General features: G+C 44.5%; 1 protein-coding gene across 1 annotated transcript in view; it reads left to right on the top strand.

Moving 5' to 3' along the window:
- CGNL1 (cingulin like 1) overlaps window positions 1-12,378 on the top strand; it is a 97,267-nt gene that overhangs the window by 72,953 nt on the left and 11,936 nt on the right. Inside the window, exons 10-13 of the mRNA XM_047075061.1 lie at window positions 1,146-1,298; window positions 2,199-2,369; window positions 6,373-6,534; window positions 9,334-9,423. Coding sequence (XP_046931017.1) covers window positions 1,146-1,298; window positions 2,199-2,369; window positions 6,373-6,534; window positions 9,334-9,423 — 576 coding nt within the window. The remainder of the gene's footprint in view (window positions 1-1,145; window positions 1,299-2,198; window positions 2,370-6,372; window positions 6,535-9,333; window positions 9,424-12,378) is intronic.

Genomic DNA, 12,378 nt, shown 5'->3' with positions numbered 1-12,378 from the left:
GCATGGTTGGCTATACTCTGCAAACCAGGAGTGCCCAAAACGATTCGGGAGTGTTTTCAAGATGCCTGAATTGGTGCATGTGACAGAAGCTTGTAAACTGTTAAGCACTGTATGAATATAAACCATTGTCCTTACACAGCGTCTACATGGACACAAGACACAGGTCCTAAGCAGTACCTATATTAACCCACATTCAGCCCTCAGGACCCGATAACATTTTCCAGATGATCCAGCCCACATCTGGGTCATGCTGTTCCCTTCTGAGCTGTGCGCCTTCATGCTATCGTTGCACTAATGGCCTTAACATTCAGCCATCTTTCTAAGATATTTTAGGATTTTGTTTTAGAATTGCATGTTCTTACAAAAAGAACGTCAGGCTATGTGACTGGGTGAGGTGAGAGCTTCAGGGGGGATCCCAGGGCAAACAGCGCCCTCAGGATAGTTTCATTTTATGGTACGTACCAGGATTTGGTGCTGAATCACTGAATAACACTGCACTTTTCTAAGTACTGCCTTTTCCATTGAACACCTTCTGCTCATCAAGTTTACCCACCTGTGGATTGCCACATTCCCTTTTCTTCTGTGTATGAGTCCAACACACGATTCTGTTGACTACAACTTCCTCTACCCACATGAACTCTTGACCTATGGGACAATGTTCTCTTTCCTCATAGATTGATTTTTAGCTATTTTAACTGTAAGAGTCATTAGCAGAGCAGATTCTAGAACATGAAGTATAATGCTGTATAGCACAGGATGTAAATTGCCACATTGTTTTAGGTTTGTTTGATGTATATCTTTACCTCAGTTTTCAAGCATGAACTTGAAAATGCCGTGTTTTCAGACACTGTCCTTAATTGCTACCCCCAGCAGCCTTGACCATTTTCTATATTTCTATAATAAATCCTTTGTCTGCCCCTTCATTCTCATGTGTGTTTTTGGCTAAGTCAACTTCACATTTGGGTTCCCAAATTTCAGAACCAACAATGTCCTTGTGTCTTCTGATGGCTTTATTCCTTTTCCTTATCACTGATGTAGCAGGTCTGATTACTTTGTAGTGTGGATGCAGAATTCCCTCTGCCACCTGTCCCTTTGGCTGACCTGGTAGGTAGGTGACAGCCCTGTACTTTGCTTGCTGTCTGCAGAGAAATCTGAATCGGGCCACCCAGGAGCAGAAGCAGTTGTCTGAGAAGCTTAAAGATGAGACAGAGCAGAAGGAGCAGTTAAGGAGACTAAAGAATGAGATGGAGAATGAGCGATGGCACCTGGATAAGACCATTGAGAAACTGCAGAAGGAGGTGAGGGGTAGGGGAGGGAGAGGTGTGGGCAGAACACCATTGGGACCCAGCGCCCTTGGAGGGCCTGGTGGGAGCTAAGGAAACCTGTACTTAGTCTAAGCACAAATGTGTCAGATTCCCAGATTCACTGAAGCAGCTCTTTGGCCTTGTTGAGAATCCCAGTTAAAGGGAAACTGGTCTAGAAAATACCCTCTGGAATCTGGGCCCAGCTCCTCTCCACAATTACCCAAAGGAGCCTGGCATGTAAGTGCAGACTTCACAGGTGTTACCTGAATCACAGTCTCTGTGTCTGCGTCCATTTGTTTTGTCCAGGAGCGTGAAAGACAGTTCCAAACGCCAGTAGTTGCTACTTGTCTTCTCAGCTCATCTCTGCCCCAGAGTACCCAGAAGGAGAAGGGCACAAAGCTGACTGGCTTCCCCACATTCTAGGAGCCAACAGGAGTGCCTGTCGTTTTCTGATAACCTGCTATGTACCAGTCACTTTACTAGCTATTTTGTAACTAGAATTCTATATGTATTGTTTTAATTCTGACAGCAACCCTGTAGGATAGATACTGTGATTCTGGTATTTCCAACGAGGACGAGGACGCCACCGAGGCCCAGAGAGGTTTAAGTACATGTCCCAGTTATGTAGCTGGTACGTGGCAAAGCAAGGACATGACCAAGGTCTATATATCGAGCTGCAAAGGGTGTGCTTGTTCACCCCTCCATGCTGCCTCCAAGTTAGAGGTGACTTAGCCTGGACAACCCATGACAAGGTTCTCTGCACAGTCTTTGGGGGAGGTTGTCAAAGAAAGAAGAGGAGATGTGTGTTCTGTGTTTAGATGGGACCCAGACCTAGCTCCCTGGCCCCACATGGGGCATCACAGGGTAGGCTCACATCCATGTCACCCCTTCCAGATGGCTGACATTGTCGAGGTGTCCCGCATATCAACCCTGGAGCTCCAGAACCAGCTGGATGAGTATAAGGAGAAAAATCGCAGGGAGCTTGCAGAAATGCAAAGGCAGTTGAAGGAGAAAACCCTAGAGGCTGAAAAGTCACGTCTGACTGCCATGAAACTGCAGGATGAGGTAATGCCTGGCTGGATCAGTTCCTGGTTTACCCCTTAGTCAAACTATCCTCAGAGACTGCTTTTAAACCTTTCTAGGAGAGACTTGGGGTAGATCTTAAGACGGCATTTGTGCTTGATTCTTCAGTGTTAACCCTTAGGATACATGGGGCAAATGGCATTCTAAGACACAAAGTCCTAGGGCCTCTGACATAACTTGAATGTGGCCATCTTCTTGATTAATTCAAGATTTTCTGCCTCAACTGTTTAGCTGCTATTTGTGGAGCACGAGTGGTGTACCCAGCTGTGCCCAAATGATTCCTCTGTATTAATGTTTTAATTTAATCATAGAGCATGTATTATAGTAAACAATCACTTTTTGCCATTCATTTGGAAAATATAGACTTTTATTAGGGTGGTGGGGTAGACAAGAGCTTCAGAACAACAATGGGTGGAGACAAAAAGAAATCCTCAGGAATTTATGAGTACTGAAATTATTAAAACATTTTTAGCTTTATATTTAGGAATAATAGAGCAAAGTAACTCAAATGTTAGCTCCCTTCAGTCTTGACTCGTAAAGAACTAAGAAAAAGGGAATGTTTTTGATTATTTTAATGGAAAGCTGAAGGCTCTAAAATACAAGTACAGCGTCTGCTGATTTCTCGCTGTGCCTCTTGCCAGCTGGATGACCTTGAGCAAGTTACCCCAATTTTCTGAGCATCTCCTCTTTCCTCTTTAAAAGTATACAAAATAATGATCATTTCGTAATGAAATGAGATAACATATGAAACTATAGAGTAGAGGCTTGCATGTCCTGGACACTAATGTTAAGGTTTTTTTTAATTCCAAGACTTGCTTTTTTTTCACAAGCAGTGCCAAGATTCCACAGGAAAACAAGATTTTCTTTAAAAAACAAACTTTTAATGTCTTTGATGATCAAAGAAATGTTACCCATGAGTCAGTGCTATAACCGAGTGAGAGAACAATGGGTATTTATTACAGACCTCTAGAACACTTCTGGAAGGACCCTGATAACAGGTCCCCTCAGCTTCAGCATCATATGATACAGGACTCCACAGATCATTGAAATTAGCATAGTGACATCACAGTTCTCTTCCGCATTAAAAAAAAAAAAAAGTCATTTGCATTTCTATGGCAAATGGGAGGGGAGATTCAGATTATTTGGTGTCTTAACACCAACAACCACATGGTGTGCTGTTTTGATTTTGGAAAAATCACAGTGTCACAATGACCCCTGCAAAGTGCTTCCTGTTAACTCTCTGTGTAACGGTTACTGTTCTGCTAGAATCTTTGGATTGGAAGGAACTTTAGAGATCCTCTAGTTAGATGAGGCAACTGAGATCCAGAAAGATTCGTGAAGGCCAGCAGGAGACCTATATTGTTTATAAAAGAGCAGTAATTCAAAAGAGGATTTCTTAGGGTGAAAGCAAAGATGGCCCTTCCTGGATTTTTCTCTGTGGTGTAACCCTATGAGACACTGTTTCCATATAAATGGCAGAAACAGACACCTCATCATTCGGGAAGGAAACTGCAGTCAGATACCGCCCTGCATTAAGCTATGGAAATCAGTGGAGTTGTTTAAAACAAAAATGAATAAACAGGCTAGGGTCACTCTGGATCCTTGAAAAGCTTAAGCTGCACTCTTCACTGCCCCTAACCCTGTGTTTCGGTTGAGCTGAGTTAAAACTGTCCATTAACAAAAAAGTGGCTTATCCTCAGGGCCACAGCACTGCCTTCTTTGCTTTAAGAGAAATAGATGTTTTACATATTTTGCCTTTGGTGTGGATCTAGGAAGTTCTGATGAAGGTAATCTTTAGAGAATTAAGACTCAGAATTCACTATTCAGTTTATTTTCTAAATCCCACTTAGCAAAGGGCAGTTCTGACTACTTAAAGGTAACACTAGTGGGTTCAAAAGTTACTTGCTTACTTGTGATTCTAGACACTATATGTATTCTCTGGTGCATATTTGTATTGAGTACTCTTAGTTTGACATAGCCCTTGCGAGACGTTAGGAGGGACACACTGGGCATTAGAAGACAGGAATGTGCTGGGCAGTGGGAAGGGTATCAAGAAAGGAGTGTGGGCTGTGCATTGGTTTGTCAGTCTTTCCGACCCTCAAACTTCTTTTCGGGTATTAATCTCATTTGATTCTCATCTTAGCTCTTTAAGGTAGGTTTTATGATAATCCCATATTACAAATAAGGAAACTGAGTCACAGAGGTTTTTTTTTTGTAATTTAAAACTTTATTTTGGAGAGATTTAAAAACAATTTTTTTCACTGTTTATTTTTGAGAGAGAGAGAATGCAAGCAGGGGAGAGGCAGAGAGAGAGAGGGAGACACAGAATCTGAAGTAGGCTCCAGACTCTGAGCTGTCAGCACAGAACCTGACACGGGGCTCAAACCCACGGACCGTGAGATCATGATCTGAACCAAAGTTGGACATTTAACTGACTGAGCTACCCAGGTGCCCCTGGAGAGGTTTTTTTTTGTTTTTTTTTTGTTTTTTTTTGTTTTTTTTTTTAATGCGCTATAGTGTAGTATCTAAATAATGTTCCATCATTGTTTTTCCTTGGGATGATTCTCCCCTTGTGCTCTGGTTCAGTTACCACCAAGCCAGATGAAGGTCTGTAACTGGAGAGATCTTCCTCAAGGCTATGCTGTTGTCATAGAAAGGTCCGGTGTTGCGATCAGCCTCCACGACAGGAACCCATTCCCTTAGGTCTTTCCACTGGACTTCCGAAACTAGGCCAACCTGCTGGGCCGCCCCAAAGACCATCTTTGAGGCTTCCCCAACTCTCTGTGAAAATACCCTCAAAGGATGCTGGTTTTTTTTTTTTTAATTAAATTTTTTTCTTAACGTTTATTTTTGAGAGGGAGAGAGAGAGTGCACGCGGGCACGCGTGCAATTGGGGGAGGGGCAGAGAGAGAGGGAGACAGAATCTAAAGCAGGCTCCAGGCTCTGAGCTGTCAGCACAGAGTCCAATGCAGGGCTCGAACTCACAAGCTATGAGATCATGACCTGAGGCTGAAGTCAGAAGCTTAACTGACTGAGCCACCCAGGCACCCCCAAAGGATGCTCTTCTTTAATGGAGTTTGCCACTCACTGTCATATACTCTCTGAAGGAAATAAACCCCTGGTGTAGTTATTCCTAAGAGTGCTTTCACCCCAGCTCCAAGAGGGAAGGAAGTTGGAAACAAAACAGATAGCCTTTGTCTTCACTGAATCAATCCACACAGATGTGTAAGGAACACCTACTGTGTGCTGAGGTGGCTGGTTCCCTCAGGGAGCTTCCAGAGAAGTAGAAAACATGGACAGCCCCTTGTGTATGAATCTCTTTGTGGCACGTTTTTCAAAGCCTTTAGTTCAGTGCCACCTTGTGGATGAAAAAAACACTGTAAATTATGACAGCTGATACAGGATTTTCTTCTAGAGGCAGAGGTTTTCACCTAATACTGAACATTTATATTATTAGATTTTGTGTCTGTAGGTTGTTTTGGGGTCATTAGTTCAGTTATTATTTTCCCCTGATTTTGACCCTCCACTGAGATGATGCCGGTACAGGTGGGTAATAAATTGCACTCTAGGAAGCACTTACCTAGTTCAGTGACTTTCAAGTGTTTTTGGCTATGACCTATGTGGAAAGAAATAAATCTCGCATCGCAACCCAGTAATAGGTACGTCCATACAAATATATGAATATCTGGCACAAAGGTTTCACAAAGCAATATCTGCTTGTACTGCTCTACTCTGATATTTTCTGTTACACTTAATTTCAAGATGCTAACGAACATCTACTACATTGAATTTAGAACCCAAGGGATTACTACTTGTAGCTAGAGGAAGAGGAAACTGAGACCCAGAGGGAGTTGGAACTTGCTCAGGGTCTTCTGATCTCCAGTACATGGGCATCCCCTGATCACCGCTGGGGTCAGCCTCTGCACTGTCCAAATGCTGTCCAGGTGCTCCTGATACAGGCCAGATAACCGCCCACTCCTTCTAGATGCGTCTGATGGAGGAAGAGTTACGGGACCACCAGAGAGCTCAGGATGAAGCACTTACAAAAAGGCAACTTCTGGAGCAGACCCTGAAGGACCTGGAGTATGAGCTGGAGGCCAAGAGTCACCTCAAAGATGACCGAAGCAGACTCGTCAAGCAGATGGAGGTCTGTAGGCCGCGTGAGTGTGAGCTGGGGCCTATGGAGAGTGAGGATGGGACACAAGAGAAGCTGTGCACACCTAAGCCTTTGGTTTTTACTTTCTGGAACAGCCAGACCTTTGTGGTCATTTCTCAATTTGAGGAAGAAGCTTGTAGTTGGTAGACGCATAGGACATCAGAGCTGAAAGGAATGATGGAAACAGTGCCCTCGTTGTCTTCAAGAGGAAACAAAACAGAGCCCCAAAGAGGCCAGGTGACTTTACATAAGGGCACACAGACAGAGCATTTCCTGTTGATTGCTTTGGAGATGCTTCCCACTATAGAAGAGGTAGGACTGCTGCACATCTAAAGAGGGGCTGAGCTGTGCCTTGCACCCACACTGCCTGACTGCTGGCTCTCACTTGCCTCACCACATGGCTCCATTCCTGTTCCTGACTCTGGCCCGTTTTTTCTGACAGATGATCCACCTTGCCCAAGCTAGTGGCAAACTGTGTGGCTCAATTCTTGTTTGGATACACCGTATGTACATAACCCCAGACAGTAGGTCAGGATGTGCTCACTGGAATCGCCAGCTGGAGGTGATCAGTTCACAGGGTGAAAACACAACACGGCAGATAAGTGTGAATCAAGGACTTGAATATGAACATGAGCAGGCTACCGAGCATGACAGGAGGGACCTTAACGTCAGTCTCCCTGAGCCTGTAAAACAGAGTAATGCTCAAGAACAAAACCAGCCCCAAACCACAATAACCCCCCAACACACACACACACCCACATCTCAATGGAGTTTAGAGAGAGAAAGAGAATCAGCCCCACGGCAAGGGGAGAAGTTAAAATTGTCAAGGTTTTGATAAAAGTGCTTAAGGACAGAGAGAGAGAGTTTGAATTTAAAACCCATGGAATTTTTTATTTGACTTTGCAAATAAAGAGAAATAACTTTTAAAACCTCCAAGAGACTTAGTAGCAATTTTTATCTAGGGAGTGATGTTTCAACCATTAAAGATTTTATTAAAAGGGCCCTTGTTAGAGGCTGGAATAACCTGGTTACAGTTCTGTTGTTCTTTTGTAGGATTGCTGTGTATTTTGCTGTTGTCCTCGTTCTGATCTCATTAGACGGGCTCTTTTTAAGGAAAGCTAAGGTCAACCTGGTTAACTAGGAAGTGATTTTTCAAGGACCTAAACAATCTGGTTAAAAGCAGGCTAAAGCCTCATCAGGCAGTGGTGTAAGAACCTTTGGTATAGTGGCCCCCTAAATGCTCCTGGTGGGTTTTGAATTGTACAGATTTTAGGCAGGAAGAGAACCATGTGAGGAGGTGCTTTTACCTAAACATTGGGGTGTCATCTTCTAGAATGTTCTGACTAAAACCTTTTGCCAACTCCAGGTCTAGAGGCAGTGGCATAGCTGGGCCTCACTCTCCCCTGTGCAGTGGTTTAGTTATTTCTCCATTAGTTACAGGACTAGTAGCTCTCAAGGGCCTACCTCTGTGACGCACATGGGAGGCATGTCTCCTCCCCTGATAGGCGGCTGGCAGGACTGTCTTGCTGGGACTAATATCTTTCCTGTTCCTTCGCTGCATTTAGCAAGTTAATTCTCGGGATTCCAGGGCTTTCTCAACAATTGGGCGTTTTCTTTAGACTCAGAAACTCAGAGGCTGTTTTATGTAAACACAGCACTTGTGGACCCTTGGTGATTTCTGACAAAGGCAGAACTGTCCCTGGAGGAGTCAGGAACCACTGAACAAACACGGGGCTTGGTGCGGAACCCAGCTCTCCCTTCCAGATTGGACTTTGGGACTCTCAGCCTCTGGGGAGGGAGCTTTCTAGGTTCCCGAAAGACTTTGTTCACCAACAGGGAAGACATTCACAGACATTTACTCATTCGCATGAGTTCTGTGAGTCTTATTTTTGGCATTTACAGAGGCGTCCATAGCTTGTCAGCCAACTTTGACAATTGCAGAGACAGTGTTTACGTACAGATGCTACAGACTTGTGTTTAAAAACTCACCATGCTAATTGCTTTTTAGCGTGCGTGGCTCTGAGTTAACCCAGACATATGACAAATTGGCTAGTGACAGGAGAAACATGTGCGCAAACCCCACAAGCAGAGTGGTTTGTGTTAGAAGCCTCTTTTTTCGTACACACAGCTACTTCAAAATGCTTTTCTCTTAGCACTCCGTGGTGTTAAATGAAGGCCCAGCGAGGAAGAAAGAGATGACAGTTCTTCTGTAATGACTGGTTTAACAGAATGGACCACCACTGTCTCTGTGTTACTCTGGTGCAGATTTGGGACTCCACAGTGCAAAGTGCATGAGGTTCCCTAGAAGAAACAGGCAGGTGCAAAAGTATGTCGTAGACTTTACTCCTGCAAGGTTTAGGAAACCCTGAGCAGCAGAGAGAGAAAAGCATTGTCCAGAGCTTGGAATATTTAGAGAAGTATGTCTTGGATGATAGCTGAGTACACACATTCCCTTTTAACAGGTAACTTGGAGACCTTAGCCTTAGGTAGATCTTTGATTCATGAGGGGGGAAAAAGACATGAAGGAAACATGTTAAAATATCCCTAGTGCTTATGTTAGGGTTTGGGGTAATATGTATTTTAGAAATGCACAATTATATTTTACCTTATGAAAGCAATAAAACACAGTTTTTTGGGCATTGTGGGAAATAGACACGTCCTTTCCCCAAACGCTAAGGATCCCCTGCTTTGATCTTCCCTTGAGGTTTTCTTTCCACAGGGCAGTACTTGCCCTTAACCCGGGTCAGTGCAAGTTCCATTGGGCGTGTTTGTGTCTTCCTTCTTTCTTAGGACAAGGTGTCTCAGCTGGAGATGGAACTGGAAGAAGAAAGAAATAATTCGGATTTGCTGTCTGAGAGGATCACTCGGAGCAGGGAACAGGTACTGTGTGTAGTTGAATGATGAATGGATTGTCCTTCGTGAAAAAGGAAATGTGAGAAGTTAAATCCACGGATTTGGCCAGAGGAGGGAAGAAAAGTTCTTGCCCTTTGGAAACGATGGAGGACTGAGTAGTCTTCCCCATAATAAGCCACCAAGATGGAGATATAACGTATAACTTAAAGCACGCAAGGTGGAAGTTTCCAGAGTGGTTATGGGTAACAATCTACTGGCCATGATGGGCAAAGTGCTTTTAGAGCAGAGGCTCTAAGAATCATTAGTTCAACAAACAATTGCGTGAAATTTTGTGGCTGACACTGTGTTAGTGCCATGGAAAGTGAATGATGTGGTGCAGACTTTTCCTTTGAGAAGCAATAGAGACACCTAGGAAGCATTCACCATACAATAACAGTCCCTTCCAAGTGAATGCTTTTTGCAGTTTTCAAAGGGAAGGAATTCCCCTTATCTTTGATCTATCCGTACAGCAGCACCTGGAGATAGCAGGGGCAGTTCTCTCTGTCCTCACACCGTAGATAATAGAACTCATTTCCCAAACTACACTCCGTGTAATCCCAAGGGTTCTGAATTTTTTTTCCCATTTTTTTTTTTTTTTTTTTTTTTTTTTAAATTTTTTTTTTTCAATGTTTATTTATTTTTGGGACAGAGAGAGACAGAGCATGAACAGGGGAGGGGCAGAGAGAGAGGGAGACATAGAATCGGAAACAGGCTCCAGGCTCCGAGCCATCAGCCCGGAGCCTGACGCGGGGCTCGAACTCACGGACCGCGAGATCGTGACCTGGCTGAAGTCGGACGCTTAACCGACTGCGCCACCCAGGCGCCCCTCCCATTTTTTAATTAAAAAAAAAGTTTAGAGTGATCACACGTGGAACCATTATGGGACAGGATTCAAAATACGCAGTGGCAGTTTTGAAGAGAACCTGTATTCTCTAATCTCAACCTTTCATTTACAAATGATACATGTGGCTGCCTGTAGAAACCTCTGAAGGAATGTACTCTCAGTGACAACTCAGTTGTATGCTGGGCTGAACATGGTCCTGGAGAAGCTGTACATAGACATTTGGAAAGCTCTTTGCCACTTGACTTGCTTTGGGCACCTTCTTAATTAAACAATGCAAACAAAACCTAAAAGCCTTGGATGATGCTGCGTATAATTGAGAAAAATATCTGTATAAAGGATTAAAATGAAAAATCTGAGAAAGGCAAGTTGATTTGGGCAAAATCTTCATCCAAAGCAGCACTTTCCTCAGGTCACTCAGTCTTCTACTTATCCACATGCGCCACCTTTGCCCCGCCTCAGGATGCCCAAAAACTGGAGGTGCCAGTGATTGGGGACAGTGCCATTCCAAGCTGGTAGCTCCTCTTCAGAGTCAGAGGGGAATCACTGGCTTCTTCTCCATTTGCCACTGTTTCCCTACTAACCGGCTCTTTGCAAACAAGCACAACAGTCCTGCTGTTTTGCTTCTGAGAGTGAAGAACTTGCAATCCGAGGCTCCGTCCTCCCTTCCCACTGAGCTCAGATTCAGTTCTGCCTGCGTGTTCTGTGCTGTGCTGGTAGCATCCTGCTTAGGGGGCTGGCAGCCCAACCAGCCGGAGCTGCAGAAGCTCAGAGAAGACTCTCGTGAAAATCTGAAGTCCAGATGGGGAGCCCAGCCTTGACACTTGAGCCCTCACAGGTTCTTGCTAAAGTCTGCATTTTGTTAAGTTCCTACACTGGTATAAAAGCTGCTTGGTGACATGTTCCTGCCAGCTTGGCTGAGCGGCCACATTGCCACAGGGCATTTCAGGATCTGCTGAGCATTCGTGATAACAGAAGTGGCCATGAATTTGTTTTGCTAATGCTTCTCATGATGTATGCAGGGAATGGGGGGAAGGTCTGTCATCCAGTCCCTAACCAGGCAGGGAAAACAGACTCCCATACCCCATGTTTTACACCAAAACCAAAACACAGACCCAGTGACACAGAAAGTGGTTGCCTCCCTCTGCTCAGCTGATGGCCTAAAACTAAGAACACCGATCGCTTAAATCAGTTTCTTTTGGCCTCTTCTTCCTTCTCTCACCTGAGCATGGGAGGCATAGAACTGCTGGAAAGAGCACCAGACTTTGAGTCCAGGGCCTGACTCCTGCAACAGCCCCAGGGAGCTCCAGGAAAGTCCTAGCCTCTCTGAGCACAGTCTCTAAAGTCTGTGAAAGTGAGGCTGTTTGTTCAGGAGATTTCTGGAGGCTTCTCCAAATTCTAACATTGAGGTGCCATGACTGGCTGCATATAACCAAGTGTCTGAGACACTCTTTAATTCCCCATCCTTCCCTGTGTCTGAGCTGCAAGTCCGAAGAGAGGGTTCCGCAGTCTCCAGCGTCTTTGTCCTGTTCATTCTGTTTTCCTCTTCTGTTTCCTTTCTGCGCCCTGCCCTCTCTGAGGTAGGGAGGGAAAGGTGAAGCCTGGTATCTGTTTTAAGCGGAAGAGTGGAGCATCATGTTCAAATTCATGTAGGAATTGCTAAAAAAACAACAGCAAAACAAAACAAAACTCCTGACTTGAAGTGTTGTCTCCTGAAGCTTGTAAGAGGGGAACCTAGGATTTGGCTCCAAAGCCATTGCTTCCCACCTGTTCCCATCATCCCAGCATTAGACTAACACTGGTAAAGACCTGCCCCCTCCCCCAAGTACATTTAGGGCCTCTATTCCCAAGTGAAAGATGAAGCCATGGTGTCTCTTAATACGGATGAGGGTTTATGTTCACCTGATCTTCTCTTGATTGTCCTGTGAGTCCAGAATTTACATAGTGAAAGAGGCCCAGCATTGGTTTTAAATGTGTCAGGCTGATGTTCTAGCTCACTGGGCATTGCTGTGTCATTGCTGGTGGTTGAGTACCAACAGTTAACAGTAGGGCTGGGCCTAAATGGAGAGGCATTTTCTTGTCCACAGAGGCCAAGGTAACCC

Source organism: Lynx rufus, unplaced genomic scaffold (genome assembly GCF_022079265.1).
Source record: "Lynx rufus isolate CCGP_SWC_20201006 ecotype Redwood Valley unplaced genomic scaffold, mLynRuf1.p SCAF_13, whole genome shotgun sequence".
Taxonomy (NCBI): domain Eukaryota; kingdom Metazoa; phylum Chordata; class Mammalia; order Carnivora; family Felidae; genus Lynx; species Lynx rufus.
This window is presented reverse-complemented; position numbering and strand designations above follow the sequence as displayed.